Source organism: Hyperoodon ampullatus (genome assembly GCF_949752795.1).
Source record: "Hyperoodon ampullatus genome assembly, chromosome: 5".
Classification (NCBI taxonomy): Eukaryota; Metazoa; Chordata; class Mammalia; order Artiodactyla; family Ziphiidae; genus Hyperoodon; species Hyperoodon ampullatus.
In genome coordinates this window covers 3,780,901-3,802,663 of record NC_136918.1, presented here as the reverse complement: position 1 = coordinate 3,802,663, position 21,763 = coordinate 3,780,901, and the positions used below count along the sequence as shown (strand labels likewise).

Here is a 21,763-nt window from a genome sequence, read left to right as displayed (position 1 = left end):
TGGACATTTTATTTTCTTGTGTTATCTGTGTTTTCTGAATTGTATATAACAATTAAGTGTCTTTTATAGTTAAAGAGAAATATTTTCAAAGTCAGACTAAAAAGAGAGGAAAATAAAGTCAGCATGCTTGAGCTTTTATAAAGAACCTTACAAAATTTTAATCAAGGTAGAACTGACAGTAAATATTTTTGGCTCAGTGTTACTTTCTGAATTTTTCAGTGGAAGTGAAGAAGCTCTTTCCAATGAAGACTGTGAAAATGTTTACCACTTGGTATACTCAGCACATCGCCCTGTTGCTGTGGCAGCTGGAGAATTCCTTCACAAAAAGTGAGTTAATTCTCTTTGAAACCAGGTTCCACTTTCATATGTTGTTTTGTCGTTGTTTTACAGTTAATGAAAGAAAGTAATAGTGACTGAAAACAGTGCTAGAAGCGGCCATTGCCCCAAGTTCTGGGGGCTATAATATTCTCACACCTACATGCACATCATGAATCACATCCCTGAGAATGATGTCCCTTGTGATATATTCCTCTGACCTGAAATCTAAAAGGATGGTTCTCAGCTAGTCAGCTTAGGCGTGTGAGTGGAGAAAGGAGAAGTGCTTGAAGTTTATAAAGACTCCCCTAAGTAACTGATATTTTATTTCACCAAATTTTTTTCCCTTTTAAAATTCTGAGTTCTCATCTTCTCAACATTGGTAATCTAAAATTATCCTCAAAACGCCTCCCAAATTTTCATTTTTTTCCATTCTGTCAGAATGAGGATTATTTTAATCAGTAATCCATAATGATGCTAAAAATTATATATGCAGTTACAGTTTAAAAGCAAAATCTCATCTATTTTTTTGACAAAGCGTAGAGCTAGTGAGAGTTTATGAATATAATTAAACATTCTTCTGAAATATATTTTTGATCATGGTCTACTGTATATGTTATATAACTTATTAGTAGATTAATTCATTCTTAAAATGTAAACATATTCTTGGGCAAGGGGATGTTTTGCTTTGTTTTTGTTCATAGATTTAACTTAGTGACTTTGACAGGTGAACCCAGAAGTCCATTACATGTTGTGATTTGTAACTATGCTAAGCACAGATGTAAATCATGTACTGGGCAACTGTTTGTACATGGATGATTAACTTTGATAATGAGCAGGCCTGGCCCTCCGTCCAGCATCAGCAACTCAGTGCTGCAGCCACAAACTGCTCTTTACTCAGTGGTACCTCTCAAAGTGAGAAAAAGTTGTTTCTATGTGAAAAATCTTGAGGAAGCTGGCTAGTAGGGCATGCTGGTAATGAAAGTGAGGAAGAAAGTCAGAATTTTTAGGCATGACTTTTAAAATAAGATACTGACTTTGCCAGTGACTCTGACATCATTGGCTAATAAAGAATAATGCTATTTCCATATTTATCTTGAGGTGTTGTCTATCACAAATATCAAGGGTATACTGTAGTCTTCACTTCCCTTCCTTTTTTATTGTATTCTAGTAATAAGTTCTACTCTGTTGTCTACTTAACTTTTCAAAAGCTTTGTGTTTTTTTAGAAAGAATTATTGCTTCTATAGTTTCAAAGAAAAGATAGACTAAAAAGGCTGGTCAGCTACAGAATAGAGGCCGTAAACTGGCAGCACTGTAATCGGAAAGAGCCTTTGGATATACTTAATTTTATTTGTATTGTGTTCTTGTAAGTTTGAAACACTTGCTAAAGATTTTTAAATTGTAATATTTTACATAAAAATCGACAAATGTAAGCTGCCATTATTTTTTATTTCTTTGTGAAAAGGAAGTCAATTCCTATGCAAATGAAAGCTTCACTTCATCAGCTTGTTTTATGCCCCTGCCCTGAAAATATTCAGTTTGAGAACTTTTGATTCTTAATGATCTCTTTCAGCATTTTCCCACCATTTAATATTGTGATCTGTTAAAATCTTAACAAGTAAACTGTAGACTAGCCCCAGAATTCCATGATAAAGATTAAAAAAAAAAAATGTGTACATGCACATAGACGTAGTCTGTTTTTTAGTCTAGTGTATTAAGCTATACCAAGGATCCAAAAAACAGTAAAATGTATCTGAAATGAATGTTTTAATGTCATTGAAAATTCTACATTTTAACATTAGAAAAATTAAGCTAATTACTCAGTGCCTTATACACAGTGAATGCAATTATTTAAATTTGTACATTTTAGTGTAAAGGACCCTCATTTTTCCATTTGCCCCCCACCTCTGAAAGCCACCCAAATAAACTTTTTCTTAAACCAGTCTGATAGCTGTGCAGATATAGCTTCAAGATAATACTCTAGTCTTCTATACCCCCTGCCATATACTTTCCCCTTCCCTCCAAAAATACTGTTTCTCAATACTCATTTTCTGCTTGAAATTGGTTTATATTTTATGTCACATAAAGTTTTTATTTTATTCAATTATTTAGCCTCTCATCTGAGAGGCCTACTATGACTTCCATGTCTAAACTAACACTCTGTATCCCTATTCCTAGACCGTTGTATTTCCTTGTAGCACCTGAGGTGGTATATATTGATCTACTGTTTATCTCCAACCACTAGAGTGAGAACTCAATGAGAATAGGGATTTTTGTCTTTGTTCAGTATTATATCCCTTTTACCTGGAGCAATACCTGGGAGTAAGGCACCTTGAGCAGTCCTTAAGTTTTGTTAGAATAAGTCTTCTTAGCAAATTAAAATTTTCAAGTCATTTCTTTGCCATATTCTAGAAGTTTTGCCACTAAGTAATATTTTTATAAATTTAATGTTTCTTTCATTTTACTCAATACTGTTGGGTTAGTGAATATTGTTTCTAGGTAATAGGTTAGTAAACAGAAGATAGTGGAAGAAGTAAATCATGATTAAAAGTCTGAATTTTTACCATTATTGCTGGAGGCTTTGGTTAAATTCTATAATTACATGACTGTAAAATGGATATTTAAGAAAATAGAACTCTATTTAAAATTACATACTTTAGTATCTATCATAGAGAATAAAAAGTTTATGTTTTTCATAAAGATTTGAACATTGATTAGTCATCAGTAAAAAAAAGCTTTCTTTTACACTTTATGTATAGTTGAACTGTATGAAATTGTTTAGATCTAACCACTTTTTTGACCTATAAAAACATCAGTTACATACTTGTGTTGAAACAAATCAGTAACCTGATCTCTGATACTGTTTCCTTTTTTTAACACTGAAATAATTTATACATTGAAGGAAAAGACTAAAATTCATATCCATGTAAATTTGTAAAGTTCTTGTTTTGTTACTTATTTCCAGGCTATTTAGCAGACATGACCCACAAGCAGAAGAAGCATTAGCAAAGAGGAGGGGGAGGAACAGTCCAAATGGGAACCTTATTAGGATGCTGGTTCTTTTCTTTCTTGAAAGTGAGGTAAATTTTTAACATAATTATTTATTTTGTTTTTGTTTTTGTTTTAACATTAGATTACATTTTAAATAAAATTGTTGTTTAATTCATTGTAATTAACGATATTTTTTAATCAAATGAAGACAAGCCTGTTTCTTACAAAACTGACTCCATGGATATTTTCTTTGTTTTTTTGTTTTTTGTTTTTTTCTGGTTTTTTTTGGCTGTGCCACGTGGCTTGTGGGACCTTAGTTCCCCGACCGGGGATTGAACCAGGGTCCACGGCAGTGAAAGCCTGCATCCTAGCCACTGGGACCACCAGGGGATTCCCTGCCTCCATGGATTTGATTTTATGATTATGGAATCAGTACTCTACCTTTTGTGGGAATATGTATGCAGGTGTGGATTAACACTGAATATAGGCTAGCAATTTTTAAAGTTTTATAATATTGCATTGTAATACTGCATACTTTTTATTGTTGCTTTTTTTTTCTTGAATTTTTGCCCATGCCTTTTAAATTATATTATTTAGGGAATTCCCTGGCAGTTCTGTGGTTAGGACTCCGTGGTTTCACTGCCGAAGGCCCAGGTTCAATCCCTGGTCAGGGAACTAAGATCCTGCAAGCCACGTGGCATGGCCAAAAAAAAAAAAACCACATTATGTTATTTAAACAGTTGATGAACATTGTCAAGCTATTAAAACCATTAGTTCTATCTTGTTTGAAAATTATGTTATTTAAGGAGAAAGAAAAATATGAATTTAGATGTAAATTAGTAGCTGTACAAGTCCATAGCAGTAATTCCATGTGACATTTCCATGTCAGTTTATCGATTAAACAGTTAACATCCATAACATATTATCTATCTAAATCTGTTTGTGCAAGTGAACTTTGGTTTGCCCACTTAAATGTTCTTTGATATTAGAACTGTATTTCCTACTGCTGGTATGACATTGGGGGAGTGGCAAACTAAACCTAAAGACCCCCTGAATGAAAAACTTGTTGGCTTATAAGTGAGTGGGAACAGAGTTACAAAAAAGGTGGCGAAAATCTGGAAATCTAGGGCCCTGAACTTTACTTGGGGAAAGAGTATTTTTGGTTTGTATTGGAATGTCCAGGAAGAAGAAAAACTTGAGACTGTATGCTCAAGTTTGAAAGTGCTGGAGAAACCCTGTAGGAATGAGGAATAGAGAGACAAACAGGCAGTCTATAAGAAAATTAAACTCAGAGAGAGATGTAAGAACTTACTCAGTGGAAAGAGTGGCGTTAGGGCAAAGCAAAGCCAGAAAAGTGGTAAAGTGGTGAAGGAATTCCCGGTATCTTTTAAGTGAGTTGGGAACAGATAGAGAAAGAATAAAGTCAGAAACAAAACCAGTTGGAGAGTTGCGTTTGAGTAAAGGGCGTGTTTAAGAACAGTGTTTTAAATGTGTATACAAATTATGTGGGATCTTGTTAAAATGCCAGTTCTGATTCAGTAGCTCTGGGTTGGGGTCTGAGATGCTACCTTTCTCACAAGCTCCTAGGTGATGTTTATGCTTCTGGACCAGAAGTCCAGGGACCACACTTTCCATAGTAAGGGTTTAAAGCATTATTTTCTTAACAAAGCAAGTGTGGATATATTATGGAGTAAAATACAGATGTTTGTGAATGTTTAAGGTAAAACACTAAGTACTTAATAAATACCACACTTGTGGTAGACGATTCAAATTAAATCCTTAGCCCTTTAGGTTTTAAAGAAATGGGATTAAAAGTATTTTGCAGCAATCAAGTCATATTAGAAAATTTGACTTTAACAGCAACAGTAATTTCAAAATTTGATAGGGATGAGACACACATATACTATTTAAACTGCTGAAAAGTTTAGGGAATATGATGATCAGGCTACTTTAACTTGATTATTAATTGAAAGAAAACGTTTTGGATCTCTGAAAGCCCAAGGACTTTACTTTTTGATATATTAAAATCTGTAAGTACTTAGTTTTACACAGTTTCATCTTCTGTATAAAGCAGTAATTTGTGATGTGTATTACTGCTCTGTATTTCAAATGGTACTGCTGTTTCGTGTGTTTGCTGCTGTTTACTAAAGTGTTACAAGAACATTAAAATATATTTCCCAGTTCTCCTCTGTGACATTCTTGTCAGCTGCAAAAACAACTGCAAATCATACTTAAGGGTTTCTTGTGTACACCTGGAGCTGAATGCTTATTAAAGCCATATTCTTATAATACGGTGGGACTCTGTCTTATTCTGAATTCCTCTTGTTTTACTGTAATGTGTGTTTCAGTAATATTTTAGACTCATAAAAAGTTGAATTGAAAGAGACCTTAGAAATCATAAAGTAGAATAAGTCCAGCTTATAGATGATTACTGATCAGTTAACTAGAATTAACTGAATTGAAAATCATTCCTATTCCTTTGTTTTACTCGGATGTTAAATAGTAACATTTTAGTAATAGAATTCTAAAATGTTGAATTGAGAGAGGTTTGTAGTCCATGGAGTAGTAGTCCTCTTTTATATGGGAATTATAGGTGAAATGATGGAGATTAAGAGATCTGCCTAAACTAGTTTTTCTTTCCTTTTTAGTAGTCATTGGTTTCAAGTGAAAAAATACCTTGTGTATTTGAGATACATGCCATATAGTAGGATAAATGGTACTTGCGTGTGATGAGTCCATATTTCCCTATATGTAGTGTGACCATAATACTTACTGTACAAACTGTGATGCTTTTCAGAGTGACAAGGATGCTATTAATAATTATTCCAAAGCACTAATCATAACCCAGAACATTTCTGGACAATCTGGAAGTATGGTAACTGTCCTTCTAGGCATATGGAATGATGAGGTGCATTATGACAGTAATTTAAGACAGAAAGTTAACAGACATATTATTGATATAACCAGGAAATCTCCCCAGAGTGATAACTTTTGGGGGTTCTTTTTTAATATGTTCTTCAAGCTTCACCAATAACTGGCTCTGCTTTTGCAGAGACTAAAAGCCAATATAACAGTATTTAGAAATTTTAGGCTTAATAATTTGGAATGGTTATTTGCACTGTAAATGATTTTCCATAAAAGGAATAAGTGTAAGATTCCATTATACAGTGAACTCCTTTAGTGTATTTAACTATTCGACAGAGAAGTGAGCAGGGCAGAAAAAACATGCAGTAAAATATTTATGAGTAACCTTGAAGCCAATTAAAGATAAATGGTAACACACCCAGAAAATTGTAATTAAAGTCACCAGGAAAATGAGATTAGTTTGTTATATACGGGATTAGAGGACACCCTATAAAATAAATTATACTTAGATATAGCAAGGTAAAGTTCACCTAGACAATAAATATAATTTTATGTTATATAATTTATACATAAATTTTAATATAATTCTGATTATCTATTTGCTGTACAACGACTCTTTCTCCATTAATGAGCTACCTTTTTTGTTCATCTAATTCCCAAGGAGTACAAAGAATGCTTGCAAATGCCTGATTTTCATGCTGCTTTTATAAAATTATGTTACAAAAAACCGCGATTAGAAAGTAAACTTCTGTGTCGTTGTTAGGGTTCCAGATCCTTTTTTTTTTTTTAATAAATTTATTTGTTTGTTTTTGGCTGCATTGTGTCTTCGTTGCTGCCGCAGGCTTTCTCTAGTTGCGTTTAGCAGGGGCTTCTCTTGTCGCAGAGCACGGGCTCCAGGCACAAGGTCTTCAGTAGTTGTGGCACACGGGCGTAGTTGCGCCGTGGCATGTGGGATCTTCCCAGACCAGGTCTCGAACCCATGTCGCCTGCATTGGTAGGCGGATTCTTTTTTTTTTTTTTTAACATCTTTATTGGGGTATAATTGCTTTACAATGTTGTGTTCGTTTCTGCTGTATAACAAAGTGAATCAGCTATACATATATCCCCATATCCCCTCCCTCTTGCATCTCCCTCCCACCTTCTGTATCCGACCCCTCTAGGTGGTCACAAAGCATGGAGCTGATCTCCCTGTGCTATGCGGCTGCTTCCCACTAACTCTCTGTTTTACATTTGGTATTGTATATATGTCCATGCCACTCTCTCACTTCGTCCCAGCTTACCGTTTCCCCTCCCCGTGTCCTCAAGTCCATTCTTTACGTATGCGTCTTTATTCCTGTCCTGCCCCTGGATTCTTCAGAACCTTTTTTTTTTTATTCCATATATACATATATGTGTTAGCATATGGTATTTGTTTTTCTCTTTCTGACTTACTTCACTCTGTGTGACAGACTCTAAGTCCATCCACCTCACTACAAGTAACTCAATTTCATTTCCCTTTTATGGCTGAGTAATATTTGATTGTGTATATGTGCCACATCTTCTTTATCCATTATCTGTCAGTGGACACTTAGGGTGCTTCCATGTCCTGGCTATGGTAAATAGTGCTGCAGTGAACAATGTGGTACATGACTCTTTTTGAGTTATGGTTTTCTCAGGGTACATGCCCAATAGTGGCATTGTTGGGTCATATGGTAGTTTTATTTTTTTAAGGAACCTCCATACTGTTCTCCATAGTGGCTATATCAATTTACATTCCCACCAACAGTGCAAGAGTGTTCCCTTTTCCACACACCGTCATCAGCAGTTATTGTTTGTAGATTTTCTGCTGATGGCCATTCTGACCAGTGTGAGGTGATACCTCATTGTAGTTTTGATTTGCATTTCTCTAATGGTTAGTGATGTTGAGCATCCTTTCATGTGTTTGTTGGCAATCTGTATATCTTTTTTTGAGAGAAGTCTATTAGATCTTCTGCCCATTTTTGGATTGGGTTGTTTGGTTTTTTGTTGTTGCTTTCTTTTTTTTTCGGTGTGTGGGCCTCTCACTGTTATGGCCTCTCCTGTTGCGGAGCACAGGCTCCGGACGCGCAGGCTCAGCGGCCATGGCTCACGGGCCCGGCTGCTCTGCGGCATGTGGGATCTTCCCGGACTGGGGCACGAACCCATGTCCCCTGCATCGGCAGGCAGACTCTCAACCACTGCACCACCAGGGAAGCCCTGTTTTTTTGTTATTGAGCTGCATGAGCTGCTGGTATATTTTGGAGATTAATCCTTTGTCAGTTGCTTCATTTGCAAATATTTTCTTCCATTCTGAGGGTTGTCTTTTCGTTTATGGTTTCCTTTGCTGTGCAGTGGCTTTCAAGTTTCATTAGGTCCCATTTGTTTATTTTTGTTTTTATTTCCATCTCTCTAGGAGGTGGGTTAGAAAAGGATCTTGCTATGATTTATGTCATAGAGTGTTCTGCCTGTGTTTTCCTCTAAGAGTTTTATAGTGTTTGGCCTTAAATTCAGGTCTTTAATCCATTTTGAGTTTATTTTTGTGTATGGTGTTAGGGAGTGTTCTAATTTCATTCTTTTACATGTAACTGTCCAGTTTCCCAGCACCACTTATTGAAGAGGCTGTCTTTTATCCACTGTATATTGTTGCCTCCTTTATCAAAGAGAAGATGACCATATGTGCATGGGTTTATCTCTGGGCTTTCTTTCCTGTTCCATTGATCTATATTTCTGTTTTTGTGCCAATAACATACTGTCTTGATTCCTGTAGCTTTATAGTATAGTCTGAAGTCAGGGAGGCTGATTCCTCTAGCTCCACTTTTCTTTCTAAGATTGCTTTGGCTATTTGGGGTCTTTTGTGTTTCCATATAAATTGTGAAATTTTTTATCCAGTTCTGTCAAAAATGCCATTGATAGATTAATAGGAATTGCATTGAATCTGTAGATTGCTTTCGGTAGTATAGTCAGTTTCACAATGTTGATTCTTCCAATCCAAGACCATGGTGTATCTCTCCATCTGTTTGTATCATATTTAATTTCTTCTATCAGTGTCTTACAGTTTTCTACAAACAGGTCTTTTGTCTCCTTAGGTAGGCTTATTCCTAGGTATTTTATTCTTTTTGAGCAGTGGTAAATGGAGGTGTTTCCTTAATTTCTCTTTCAGATATTTAATCATTAGTGTATAGGAATGCCAGAGATTTCTGTGCATTAATTTTGTATCCTGCTACTTTACCAAATTCATTGATTAGCTCTGGTAGTTTTCTGGTAGCATCTTTAGGATTCTCTACGTGTAGTATCATGTCATCTGCAAACAGTAATAGTTTTACTTTTCTTTTCTGATTTGGATTCCTTTTATTTCTTTTTCTTCTCTGATTGCCGTGGTTAAAACTTCCAAAACTATGTTGAATAATAGTGGTGAGAGTGGACAACCTTGTCTTGTTCCTGATCTTAGTGGAAATGGTTTCAGTTTTTCACCATTGAGAACAATGTTGGCGGTAGGTTTGTCATATATGGCCTTTATAATGTAGAGATAAGTTCCCTCTCTGCCTACTTTCTAGAGGGTTTTTATCATAAATGGGTGTTGAATTTTATCAAAAGCTTTTTGTGCATCTATTGAGATGATCATATGTTTTTTATCCTTCACTTTGTTAATATGATGTATCACATTGATTGATTTGTGTATATTGAAGAATCCTTGAATTCCTGGGATAAACCCCACTTGATCATGGTGTATGATCCTTTTAATGTGCTGTTGGAGTCTGTTTACTAGTATTTTGTTGAGGATTTTTGCATATATGTTCATCAGTGATATTGGCCTGTAGTTTTCTTTTTTTCTGCCATGTTTGTCTGGTTTTAGTATCAGGGTGACGGTGGCTTCATAGAATGAGTTTGGGAGTGTTCCTCCCTCTGCTATATTTTGGAAGAGTTTGAGAGGATAGGTGTTAGCTCTTCTCTAAATGTTTGATAGAATTTGCCTGTGAAGCCATCTGGTCCTGGACTTTTGTTTGTTGGGAGATTTTAAATCAGAGTTTCAATTTCAGTGCTTGTGATTGGTCTGTTTATATTTTCTGTTTCATCCTGGTTCAGTCTCAGAAGGTTGTACTTTTCTAAGACTTTGTCCATTTCTTCACATTGTCCATTTTATTGGCATAGAGTTGCTTGTAGGTATCTCTCATGATCCTTTGTAGTTCAGCAGTATCAGTTGTTGCTTCTCCTTTTTCTTTTCTAATTCTATTGACTTGAGTCTTCTCCCTTTTTTTCTTGATGAGTCTGGCTAATGGTTTATCAATTTTGTTTATCTTCTCAAAGAACCAGCTTTTAGTTTTATTGATCTTTGCTGTTGTTTCCTTCATTTCTTTTTCATTTATTCCTGATCTTATCTTTATTTCTTTGCTTCTGCAAACTTTGGGGGTTTCTTTGTTCTTCTTTCTCTAATTGTTTTAGGTGTAAAGTTAGGTTGTTTACTTGAGATTCTTCTTATTTCTTGAGGTGAGATTGTATTTCTATAAACCTCCCTCTTAGAACTGCTTTTGCTGCATTTGTTTATAGGTATTTTTTGATTTCCTCTTTGATTTCTTCAGTGATCTCTTGGTTATTTAGTAGCGTATTGTTTAGCCTTCCTGTGTTTGTACTTTTTACTGTTTTTTTCCTGTAATTGATATCTGGTCTCATAGCAAAGTGGTTGGAAAAGATACTTGATATGATTTCAATTTTCTTAAATTTACCAAGGCTTGATTTGTGACCAAAAATATGGTATATCCTGGAAAATGTTCCATGAGCACTTGAGAAGAAAGTGTATTAGGTGGTTTTTGGATGGAATGTCCTGTAAATAACAATTAAGTCCATCTTGTTTAATGTGTTATTTAAAGCTTATGTTTCCTTATTTATTTTCATTTTGGATGATCTGTCCATTGGTGAAAGTGGAGTGTTAAACTCCCCTACTATTACTGTGTTACTGTCCATTTCCCCTTTTATGGCTGTTAGCATTTGCCTTATGTATTGAGGTACTCCTATGTTGGGTGCATAAATATTTATAATTGTTATATCTTTTTCTTGGATTGATCCCTTGATCATTATGTACTGTCCTTCTTTGTCTCTTGTAATAGTCTTTATTTTAAAGTCTGTTTTATCTGATATGAGAATTGCTACTTCAGCTTTCTTTTTTTTTTATTTTATTTATTTATTTTTTATTAGTTTCTGCTTTATAAGAAAGTGAATCAGTCATACATATATATCTGTTCCCACATCCCTTCCCTCATGCATCTCCCTCCCTCCCACCCTCCCCACCCCACCCCTCCAGGCGGTCACAAAGCACCGAGCTGATCTCCCTGTGCTCTGCGGCTGCTTCCCACTATCTATCTACCTTACGTTTGGTAGTGTATATATGTCCATGCCTCTCTTTCGCTTTGTCACAGCTTACCCTTCCCCCTCCCCATATCCTCAAGTCCATTCCCAAGTAGGTCTGTGTCTTTATTCCCGTTTTACCCCTAGGTTCTTCATGACATGTTTTTTTTTTTAAATTCCATATATATGTGTTAGCATACGGTATTTGTCTTTCTCTTTCTGACTTACTTCACTCTGTATGACAGACTCTAGGTCTATCCACCTCATTACAAATAGCTCAGTTTCGTTCCTTTTTATGGCTGAGTACTATTCCATTGTATATATGTGCCACATCTTCTTTATCCATTCATCCGATGATGGACACTTAGGTTGTTTCCAGCTCTGGGCTATTGTGAATAGAGCTGCAATGAACATTTTGGTACATGTCTCTTTTTGAATTATGGTTTTCTCAGGGTATATGCCTAGTAGTGGGATTGCTGGGTCATATGGTAGTTCTATTTTTAGTTTTTTAAGGAACCTCCATACTGTTCTCCATAGTGGCTGTACCAATTCACATTCCCACCAGCAGTGCAAGAGTGTTCCCTTTTCTCCACACCCTCTCCAGCATTTATTGTTTCTAGATTTCTTGATGATGGCCATTCTGACTGGTGTGAGATGATATCTCATTGTAGTTTTGATTTGCATTTCTCTAATGATTAATGATGTTGAGCATTCTTTCATGTGTTTGTTGGCAGTCTGTATATCTTCTTTGGAGAAATGCCTATTTAAGTCTTCTGCCCATTTTTGGATTGGGTTGTTTGTTTTTTTGCTATTGAGCTGCATGAGCTGTTTATAAATTTTGGAGATTAATCCTTTGTCAGTTGCTTCATTTGCAAATATTTTCTCCCATTCTGAGGGTTGTCTTTTGGTCTTGTTTATGGTTTCCTTTGCTGTGCAAAAGCTTTGAAGTTTCATTAGGTCCCATTTGTTTATCTTTGTTTTTAGTTCCATTTCTCTAGGAGGTGGGTCCAAAAGGATCTTGCTGTGATTTATGTCATAGAGTGTTCTACCTATGTTTTCCTCTAAGAGTTTGATAGTTTCTGGCCTTACATTTAGGTCTTTAATACATTTTGAGCTTATTTTTGTGTATGGTGTTAGGGAATGATCTAGTCTCAAACTTTTACATGTCCCTGTCCAGTTTTCCCAGCACCACTTATTGAAGAGGCTGTCCTTTCTCCACTGTACATTCCTGCCTCCTTTATCAAAGATAAGTTGGCCATATGTGCGTGGGTTTATCTCTGGGCTTTCTATCCTGATCCACTGATCTATCTTTCTGTTTTTATGCCAGTACCATACTGTCTTAATTACTGTAGCTTTGTAGTATAGTCTGAAGTCAGGGAGCCTCATTCCTCCAGCTCCGTATTGCGTTCTCAAGATTGCTTTGGCTATTCGGGGTCTTTTGTGTTTCCAAACAAATTTTGAAATTTTTTGTTCTAGTTCTGTGAAAAATGCCAGTGGTAGTTTGATAGGGATTGCATTTAATCTGTAGATTGTTTGGGTAGTAGAGTCATTTTCACAGTATTGATTCTTCCAATCCAGGAGCATGGTATATCTCTCCATCTATTTGTATCATCTTTAATTTCTTTCATCAGTGTCTTATAATTTTCTGCATACAGGTCTTTTGTCTCCTTAGGTAGGTTTATTCCTAGATATTTTATTCTTTTTGTTGCAATGGTAAATGGGAGTGTTTTCTTGATTTCACTTTCAGATTTTTCATCATTAGTGTACAGGAATGCCAGAGGTTTCTGTGCATTAATTTTGTATCCTGCTACTTTACCAAATTCATTGATTAGCTCTAGTAGTTTTCTGGTAGCATCTTTAGGATTCTCTATGTATAGTATCATGTCATCTGCAAACAGTGACAGCTTTACTTCTTCTTTTCCCATTTGGATTCCTTTTATTTCCTTTTCTTCTCTGATTGCTGTGGCTAGAACTTCCAAAACTAGGTTGAATAAGAGTGGTGAGAGTGGGCAGCCTCGTCTTGTTCCTGATCTTAGTGGAAATGGTTTCAGTTTTTCACCATTGAGGACAATGTTGGCTGTGGGTTTGTCATATATGGCCTGTATTATGTTGAGGAAAGTTCCCTCTATGCCTACTTTCTGCAGGGTTTTTATCATAAATGGGTGTTGAATTTTGTCGAAAGCTTTCTCTGCATCTATTGAGATGATCATATGGTTTTTCTCCTTCAACTTGTTAATATGGTGTATCACATTGATTGATTTGCGTATATTGAAGAATCCTTGCATTCCTGGAATAAACCCCACTTGACCATGGTGTATGATCCTTTAATGTGCTGTTGGATTCTGTTTGCTAGTATTTTGTTGAGGATTTTTGCATCTATGTTCATCAGTGATATTGGCCTGTAGTTTTCTTTCTTTGTGACATCCTTGCCTGGTTTTGGTATCAAGGTGATGGTGGCCTCGTAGAATGAGTTTGGGAGTGTTCCTTCCTCTGATATTCTTTGGAAGAGTTTGAGAAGGATGGGTGTTAGCTCTTCTCTAAATGTTTGATAGAATTCGCCTGTGAAGCCATCTGGTCCTGGGCTTTTGTTTGATGGAAGATTTTTAATCACAGTTTCAATTTCAGTGCATGTGATTGGTCTATTCATATTTTCTATTTCTTCCTGAGTCAGTCTTGGTAGGTTGTGCATTTCTAAGAATTTGTCCATTTCTTCCAGGTTGTCCATTTTACTGGCATAGAGTTGCTTATAGTAATCTCTCATGATCTTTTGTATTTCTGCAGTGTCAGTTGTTACTTCTCCTTTTTCATTTCTAATTCTACTGATTTGAGTCTTCTCCCTTCTTTTCTTGATGAGTCTGGCTAATGGTTTGTCAATTTTGTTTATCTTCTCAAAGAACCAGCTTTTAGTTTGGTTGATCTTTGCTATCGTTTCCTTCATTTCTTTTTCATTTATTTCTGATCTGATCTTTATGATTTCTTTCCTTCTGCTAACTTTGGGGGTTTTTTGTTCTTCTTTCTCTAATTGCTTTAGGTGCAGGGTCAGGTTGTTTACTTGAAATGTTTCCTGTTTCTTAAGGTGGGATTGTATTGCTATAAACTTCCCCCTTAGAACTGCTTTTGCTGCGTCCCATAGGTTTTGGGTCGTCGTATCTCCATTGTCATTTGTTTCTAGGTATTTTTTAATTTCCTCTTTGATTTCTTCAGTGATCACTTCGTTATTGAGTAGTGTATTGTTTAGCCTCCATGTGTTTGTATTTTTTGCAGATCTTTTCCTGTAATTGATGTCTAGTCTCATAGCATTGTGGTCAGAAAAGATACTTGATACAATTTCAATTTTCTTAAATTTACCAAGGCTTGATTTGTGACCCAAGATATGATCTATCCTGGAGAATGTTCCATGAGCACTTGAGAAAAATGTGTATTCTGTTGTTTTTGGATGGAATGTCCTTTAAATAACAATTAAGTCCATCTTGTTTAATGTGTTATTTAAAGCTTATGTTTCCTTATTTATTTTCATTTTGTATGATCTGTCCATTGGTGAAAGTGGGGTGTTAAAGTCCCCTACTATGATTGTGTTACTGTCGATTTCCCCTTTTATGGCTGTTAGTATTTGCCTTATTATGTATTGAGGTGCTCCTATGTTGGGTGCATAAATATTTACAATTGTTATATCTTCTTCTTGGATCGATCCCTTTATCGTTATGTAGTGTCCTTCTTTGTCTTTTCTAATAGTCTTTATTTTAAAGTCTATTTTGTCTGATATAAGAATTGCTACTCCAGCTTTCTTTTGATTTCCATTTGCATGGAATATCTTTTTCCATCCCCTTACTTTCAATCTGTATGTGTCTCTAGGTCTGAAGTGGGTCTCTTGTAGACAGCATATATATGGGTCTTGTTTTTGTATCCATTCAGCCACTCTGTGTCTTTTGGTGGGAGCATTTAGTCCATTTACATTCAAGGTAATTATTGATATGTATGTTCCTATTCCCATTTCCTTAATTGCTTTGGGTTCGTTATTGTAGGTCTTTTCCTTCTGTTGTGTTTCTTGCCTAGAGAAGTTCCTTTAGCATTTGTTGTAAAGCTGGTTTGGTGGTGCTGAACTCTCTCAGCTTTTGCTTGTCTGTAAACGTTTTAATTTCTCCATCAAATCTGAATGAGATCCTTGCTGGGTAGAGTAATCTTGGTTGCAGGTTTCTCTCCTTCATCACTTTAATTATGTCCTGCCACTCCCTTCTGGCTTGTAGAGTTTCTACTGAGAGATCAGCTGTTAACTTGATGGGGATTCCCTTGTGTGTTATTTGTTGTTTTTCCCTTGCTGCTTTTAATATGATTTCTTTGTGTTTAATTTTTGACAGTTTGATTAATATGTGTCTTGGCGTATTTCTCCTTGGATTTATTCTGTATGGGACTCTCTGTGCCTCCTGGACTTGATTAACTATTTCCTTTCCCATATTAGGGAAGTTTTCAACTATAATCTCTTCAAATATTTTCTCAGTCCCTTTCTTTTTCTCTTCTTCTTCTGGAACCCCTATAATTCGAATGTTGGTGCGTTTAATGTTGTCCCAGAGGTCTCTGAGACTGTCCTCTATTCTTTTCATTCTTTTTTCTTTATTTTGCTCTGCATCAGTTATTTCCACTATTTTATCTTCCACCTCACTTATCCGTTCTTCTGCCTCAGTTATTCTGCTATTGATCCCATCTAGAGTATTTTTCATTTCATTTATTGTGTTTTTAATCGATGCTTGATTCATCTTTAGTTCTTCTAGGTCCTTGTTAACTGTTTCTTGCATATTGTCTATTCTATTTCCAAGATTTTGGATCTTGGAAATAGAATCTTGGATCAGCTTTACTATCATTATTCTGAATTCTTTTTCAGGTAGACTGCCTATTACCTCTTCATTTGTTAGGTCTGGTAGGTTTTTATCTTGCTCCTTCACCTGCTGTGTGTTTTTCTGCTTTCGCATTTTGCTTATGTTACTGTGTTTGGGGTCTCCTTTTTGCAGGCTGCAGATTCGTAGTTCCCGTTGTTTTTGGTGTCTGTCCCCCGTGGCTAAGGTTGTTTCAGTCGGTTGTGTAGGCTTCCTGGTGGGGGGGACTAATGCCTGTGTTCTGGTGGCCGAGGGTCGATCTTGCCTTTCTGGTGGACAGGTCCACGTCCGGTGGTGTGTTTTGGGGTGCCTGTGGCCTTATTATGTTTTTAGGTAGCCTCTCTGCTAATGGGTGGGGTTGTGTTCCTGCCTTGCTAGTTGCTTGGCATAGGGTGACCAGCACTGTAGCTTGCTGGTCGTTGACTGAAGCTGGGTGCTGGTGTTGAGATGGAGATCCCTGGGAGATTTTCGCTGCTTGATATTATGTGGAGCTGGGAGGTCTCTTGTGGACCCGTGTCCTGAAGTTGGCTCTCCCACTTCAGAGGCACAGCACTGACTCCTGGCTGCAGCACCAAGAGCCTTTCATCCACCCGGCAGCATTTGAAGAACTTCAGCTTCAACTATGATGAAGGGGAAGACACTGAAGTCACATAATTCTTCTGACTTAGATTCTCGAAGGGTTCTCCGGCCAGTAGACCTGCAGCGGCCACAGGCAGACGGCGGGCTCGGCCCCCACGAGCGACTCCAGCCTCAGCTCCAGCTTCTCCCCTATGTCTTCACGCGTGGCCCCCGCACCGTGCTACCAGCTTTCTTTTGAGTTCCATTTGCATGGAATATCTTTTTCCATGCCCTCACTTTTAGTTTGTATGTGTCCCTAGGTCTGAAGTGGGTCTCTTGTAGACAGCGTATATACTGGTCTTGTTTTTATATCCATTCAGCCGGTCTGTGTCTTTTGATGGGAGCATTTAATCCATTTACATTTAAGGTAATTATTGATATGTGTGTTGTATTACCATTTTCTTAATTATTTTGGGTTTATTATTGTAGGTCTTTTCCCTCTCTTGTGTTTCCTGCCTAGAGAAGTTCCTTTAGCATTTGTTGTAAAGCTGTTTTTGTGGTGCTGAATTCTCATAGCGTTTGCTTGTCTCTAAAGGTGTTAATTTCTCAGTCAAATGTGAATGAGATCCTTACTGGGTAGAATAATCTCAGTTGTAGGTTTTTCCCTTTCATGATTTTAAGTATGTCCTCCCACTCCCTTCTGGCTTGCAGAGTTTCTGCTGAAAGATCAGCTGTTAACCTTATGGGGATTCCCTTGTATGTTATTTGTTGCTTTTCCCTTGCTGCTTTTAATATTTTTTCTTTGTATTTAATTTTTGACAGTTTGATATATATGTGTCTTGGCGTGTTCTTCCTTGGATTTATCCTGTATGGGACTCTCTGTGCTTCCTGGACTTGATTGACTACTTCCTTTCCCATGTTAGGGAAGTTTTCCAGTATAATCTCTTCAAATATTTTCTCAGTACCGTTTTGTGTTCTTGTTCTGGGACCCCTATAATTCAAATATTGGTGCATTTAATGTTGTCCCAGAGGTCTCTGAGACCGTCCTCAATTCTTTTCATTCTTTTTTCTTTATTCTGCTGTGCAGTAGTTATTTCCACTGTTTTATCTTCCAGGTCACTTATCTGTTCTTCTGCCTCAGTTATTCTGCTATTGATCACTTCTAGAGAATTTTTAATTTCATTTATTGTGTTGTTCATCATTGTTTGGTTGTTCTTTAGTTCTTCTAGGTCCTTGTTAAACGTTTTTTGTATTTTCTCCATTCTATTTCCAAGATTTTGGATCATCTTTGCTATCATTACTCTGAATTCTTTTTCAGGTAGACTGCCTATTTCCTCTTCATTTGTTTGGTCTGGTGGGTTTTTGCCTTGCTCCTTCATCTGCTGCATATTTCTCTTTCTTCTCATTTTACTTAACTTACTGTGTTTAGGGTCTCCTTTTCACAGGCTGCAGGTTCGTAGTTCCCATTGTTTTTGGGGTCTGCCCCCAGTGGGTAAGGTTGGTTCAGTGGGTTGTGTAGGTTTCCTGGTGGAGGGGAGTAGTGCCTGTGTTCTGGTGGATGAGGCTGGATCTTGTCTTTCTGGTGGGCAAGACCACATCCCTTGGTGTGTTTTGGGGTTGTCTGAACTTATTATGACTTTAGGCAGCCTCTCTGCTAATGGGTGGTGTTGTGTTCCTGTCTTGCTATTTGTTTGGCATCGGGTGCCCAGCATTGGTCCTTGAGTGGAGCTGGGTCTTAGCGTTGAGATGGAGATCTCTGGGAGAGCTCTTGCCGATTGATATTACTTAGGCCGAGAGGTCTCTGGTAGTCCCGTGTCCTGAACTTGGCTCTCCCACCTCAGAGGCTCAGGCCTGACACCCGGCTGGAGCACCAGGACCCTGTCAGTCACACATACCTGTGGCAGGATGGTTTTCCCAATTTCCACTACACACACCCAGACTGATGGTGAGCCCACCTCCTTCAGAGCGAAGTGCTGACCAATGGCACAGACCCCCAGGGGGATGCGACAGGAGGTCAGGCTGAGTCAGTCCATTCACCTGCATATATCTGGAAACTGGGTGGCTAGTGTTGGGAGCATCTCCTGCAGAGGCAGGGGGCAGCTCTGGCTCACCACATGGACAAGGAACTGGCAGCAGAAATTCTGGGAAGTACTCCTTGGCGTGAACCCTCGCAAGGTCCACCATTAGCCCCACCAAAGAGCTTGGCAGGTGGATTCTTAGCCACTGTGCCACCAGGGAAGCCCTCCAGATCCTTTTGAATCCCAGGGTTTTTTTTTATAGCAATCGAGAATGCTTCAAGGCCTTCCTTCTTATAGCTTCATCTTTTGCTACCAATAGAAGGTCCTTGGTATGAAATGTCTGAAAGGCGATTGTAACCTTTTACCCTATTGGCCACGTTAAAAATTTTTTTTCTCAGACATGGATCTTTTCTTGTAGAGATTTGAGAGTAGCAAGTTATGTGGCCATCACACATGCCCCACGACAGGAAGACTGTATCATAAATATTATATCAAGCCAGTTCCTGACAGACCATGTTATACTGATTGTTGTCGCTAATACTGGTGAATTTGAAAGTCTTAATCAGAAAATGGGACAACACATTATCATGTCCTGCTGGTATACACATTGAGTTTGAAACAAGTGGTTATTGGTGTTAACAGAAAGCATTCTACTAAGCCACCGCCTTACAGTCAGAAAGAGAAAACGCTCAAAGAAGTTAGCATCTATATTGAGAATATACACACAAAAATTTCTAGAACAATGGCAACATTCTTGAGTTAAATTTTAATATGCCTTGATTTAAGGCATAGAAAAGTCATCCTTAAAAATGCCAATGCTAGTGAAATTATACTATTTAAAGCCTTGAATTGTGCCAGCAACTCATACAACTGAAAACCTCATGATAAAAAAGTCAAAATGAATGAGATATCACCGGTTGACCAGGACAGTGAAGAATTTGTGGAAACTGTAAAGTAAATGACTGTGAATTCCAGTTGAGTTAAGTAACCCATACCCCCACAGGAGACGAAAAGAGGGAAAATTTTTTTGAGATTTTCTGGTAGAAATCTGAAATACATTAAAGATCAGAGCAACAAAGGCTGGTGAAAGGAGTAAGCTGTCAGTAGTAATTAAGTGTCTGCCCTTTAGAGAAGCTTATTCCTCACTTCAGAAATGCTGGTCCAGGCATTTGGGATGTGAACACTGGTCTGAGAAGCAAAGTAGTGAATAACTACCCCAGATATGTATGGCCATCAGTAGGGAGAGGGAACTTCTGCACTCAAAATGCAAAGTGCATACCTACAATTAGAAGAAAAGCCTACCTGATTATAGATCCCCTTTTTCCACTTTCCTACACAACCAAGGAAGCCAGGACCTTGCAACCAGATTCAAGAAAAGGATTCTAGCTTCCAGTATTCTTGAGTCTGGACTCATTAATATATATGTACTGGCAACCAAGAAACACTGAAACTTGAAAAAGAATCAGTATCATGAAAAAGAAACACAAGGCACAACATACTGATGAATTTTTTTTTAATTTTAGGTATTTTAGGTATCTGTTATTTATTTACTATTTTTGGCTGAGTTGGGCCTTCGTTGCTGCGTGCAGGCTTTCTCTAGTTGCAGCGAGCAGGGCCTACTCTTCATTGCAGTGCATGGGCTTCTCATTGTGGAGCACAGGCTCTAGGCGCACAGGCTTCAGTAGTTGTGTCACGCAGACTAAGTAGTTGTGGCTCACTGCTCTAGAGCACAGGCTCAGTAGTTGTGACTCATGGGCTTAGTTGCTCTGCGGCATGTGGGATCTTCCTAGACCAGGGCTTGAACCCGTGTCCCCTGCATTGGCAGGTGGATTCTTAACTACTGTGCCACCAGGGAGGCCCCTGATGAAAATTTCTGATTAATGTCCCCAAATATAAGAAGAAGCAATTATGAAAGAGGACGAGGCTTCTTAGAAATTAAAAACATGAATTCCAAAATGTAGGTGAGAGGTGGATTATTAAATGACCTGAATAGACATAACCAAAGATTGGGATTTTTGCAGGAAGTAGTGCAAAAGAGGAAAGAAATGAAAAGTATGAGAGAGAAATTAAGATACAGGGAGTACAGATTAAGAAAGTTTATTATATTATCTAGTAGAAACTCTGTAAAGAAAACAGAGAGAATGGAGGTGAGGAACTAATCAAAGGATAGGCAATTAAAATGTTTACTACCTATGTACCCTATATGCAGGGTATTACTTGAGGGTGTTCTCTAGCAAAATGAAAAATGGATGCAATAAAAGGAAAATAAGGAATATAAGAAATATTGGTGAGCAAATAAATCTGAAAAAAATTAGAACTAAGCCTAAATATAATATGGTTGTGAAGCTTAAGGCAGGTGTCTGAAAATTATTTTTGGTGATCTTGGTGATGGAAAAAATATAAATTAGAAAATAAAACTCTGCAAGAAGCACAGCTTAAAAAAAAGAGAAAATGTCATCAGGAGAGCACAGGGAAGCAGATGCCAACATCTGTAATCTCAATAAATGTAAATAGACTAACATGCTTTATTAAAAAGGCAGATTGTCATTTAGGGTTGAAATAAATTAAAATGTTTACAAACACACCTTAATCAAAAATTTAACACAGGAAGTAAACAAACTGGATAGGTGCTGGATGTAGTTAACAAAGGCTTACAAAAAGCTGAAAGGACAGTATCATATAAGATAAACTAGAATTGAGGACCAAAGGCATTAAGAGGGACAGAGAGGGTATGTACAGAAGGTATAATCCACCAAAAATATAATTGTGAACTTTTTTATACATATTCTACAGACATGTTTAAGTATGTC

General features: G+C 37.3%; 1 protein-coding gene across 2 annotated transcripts in view; it reads left to right on the top strand.

Moving 5' to 3' along the window:
• The window catches only part of STAG1 (STAG1 cohesin complex component), a gene marked incomplete at both ends in the record, with an annotated part of 314,305 nt that overhangs the window by 212,807 nt on the left and 79,735 nt on the right, over positions 1 to 21,763 (top strand). For both annotated transcript variants that reach the window (XM_079704598.1, XM_079704597.1), the window contains 2 exons: positions 220 to 327; positions 3,282 to 3,396. In XM_079704598.1, coding sequence (XP_079560724.1) covers positions 220 to 327; positions 3,282 to 3,396 — 223 coding nt within the window. The remainder of the gene's footprint in view (positions 1 to 219; positions 328 to 3,281; positions 3,397 to 21,763) is intronic.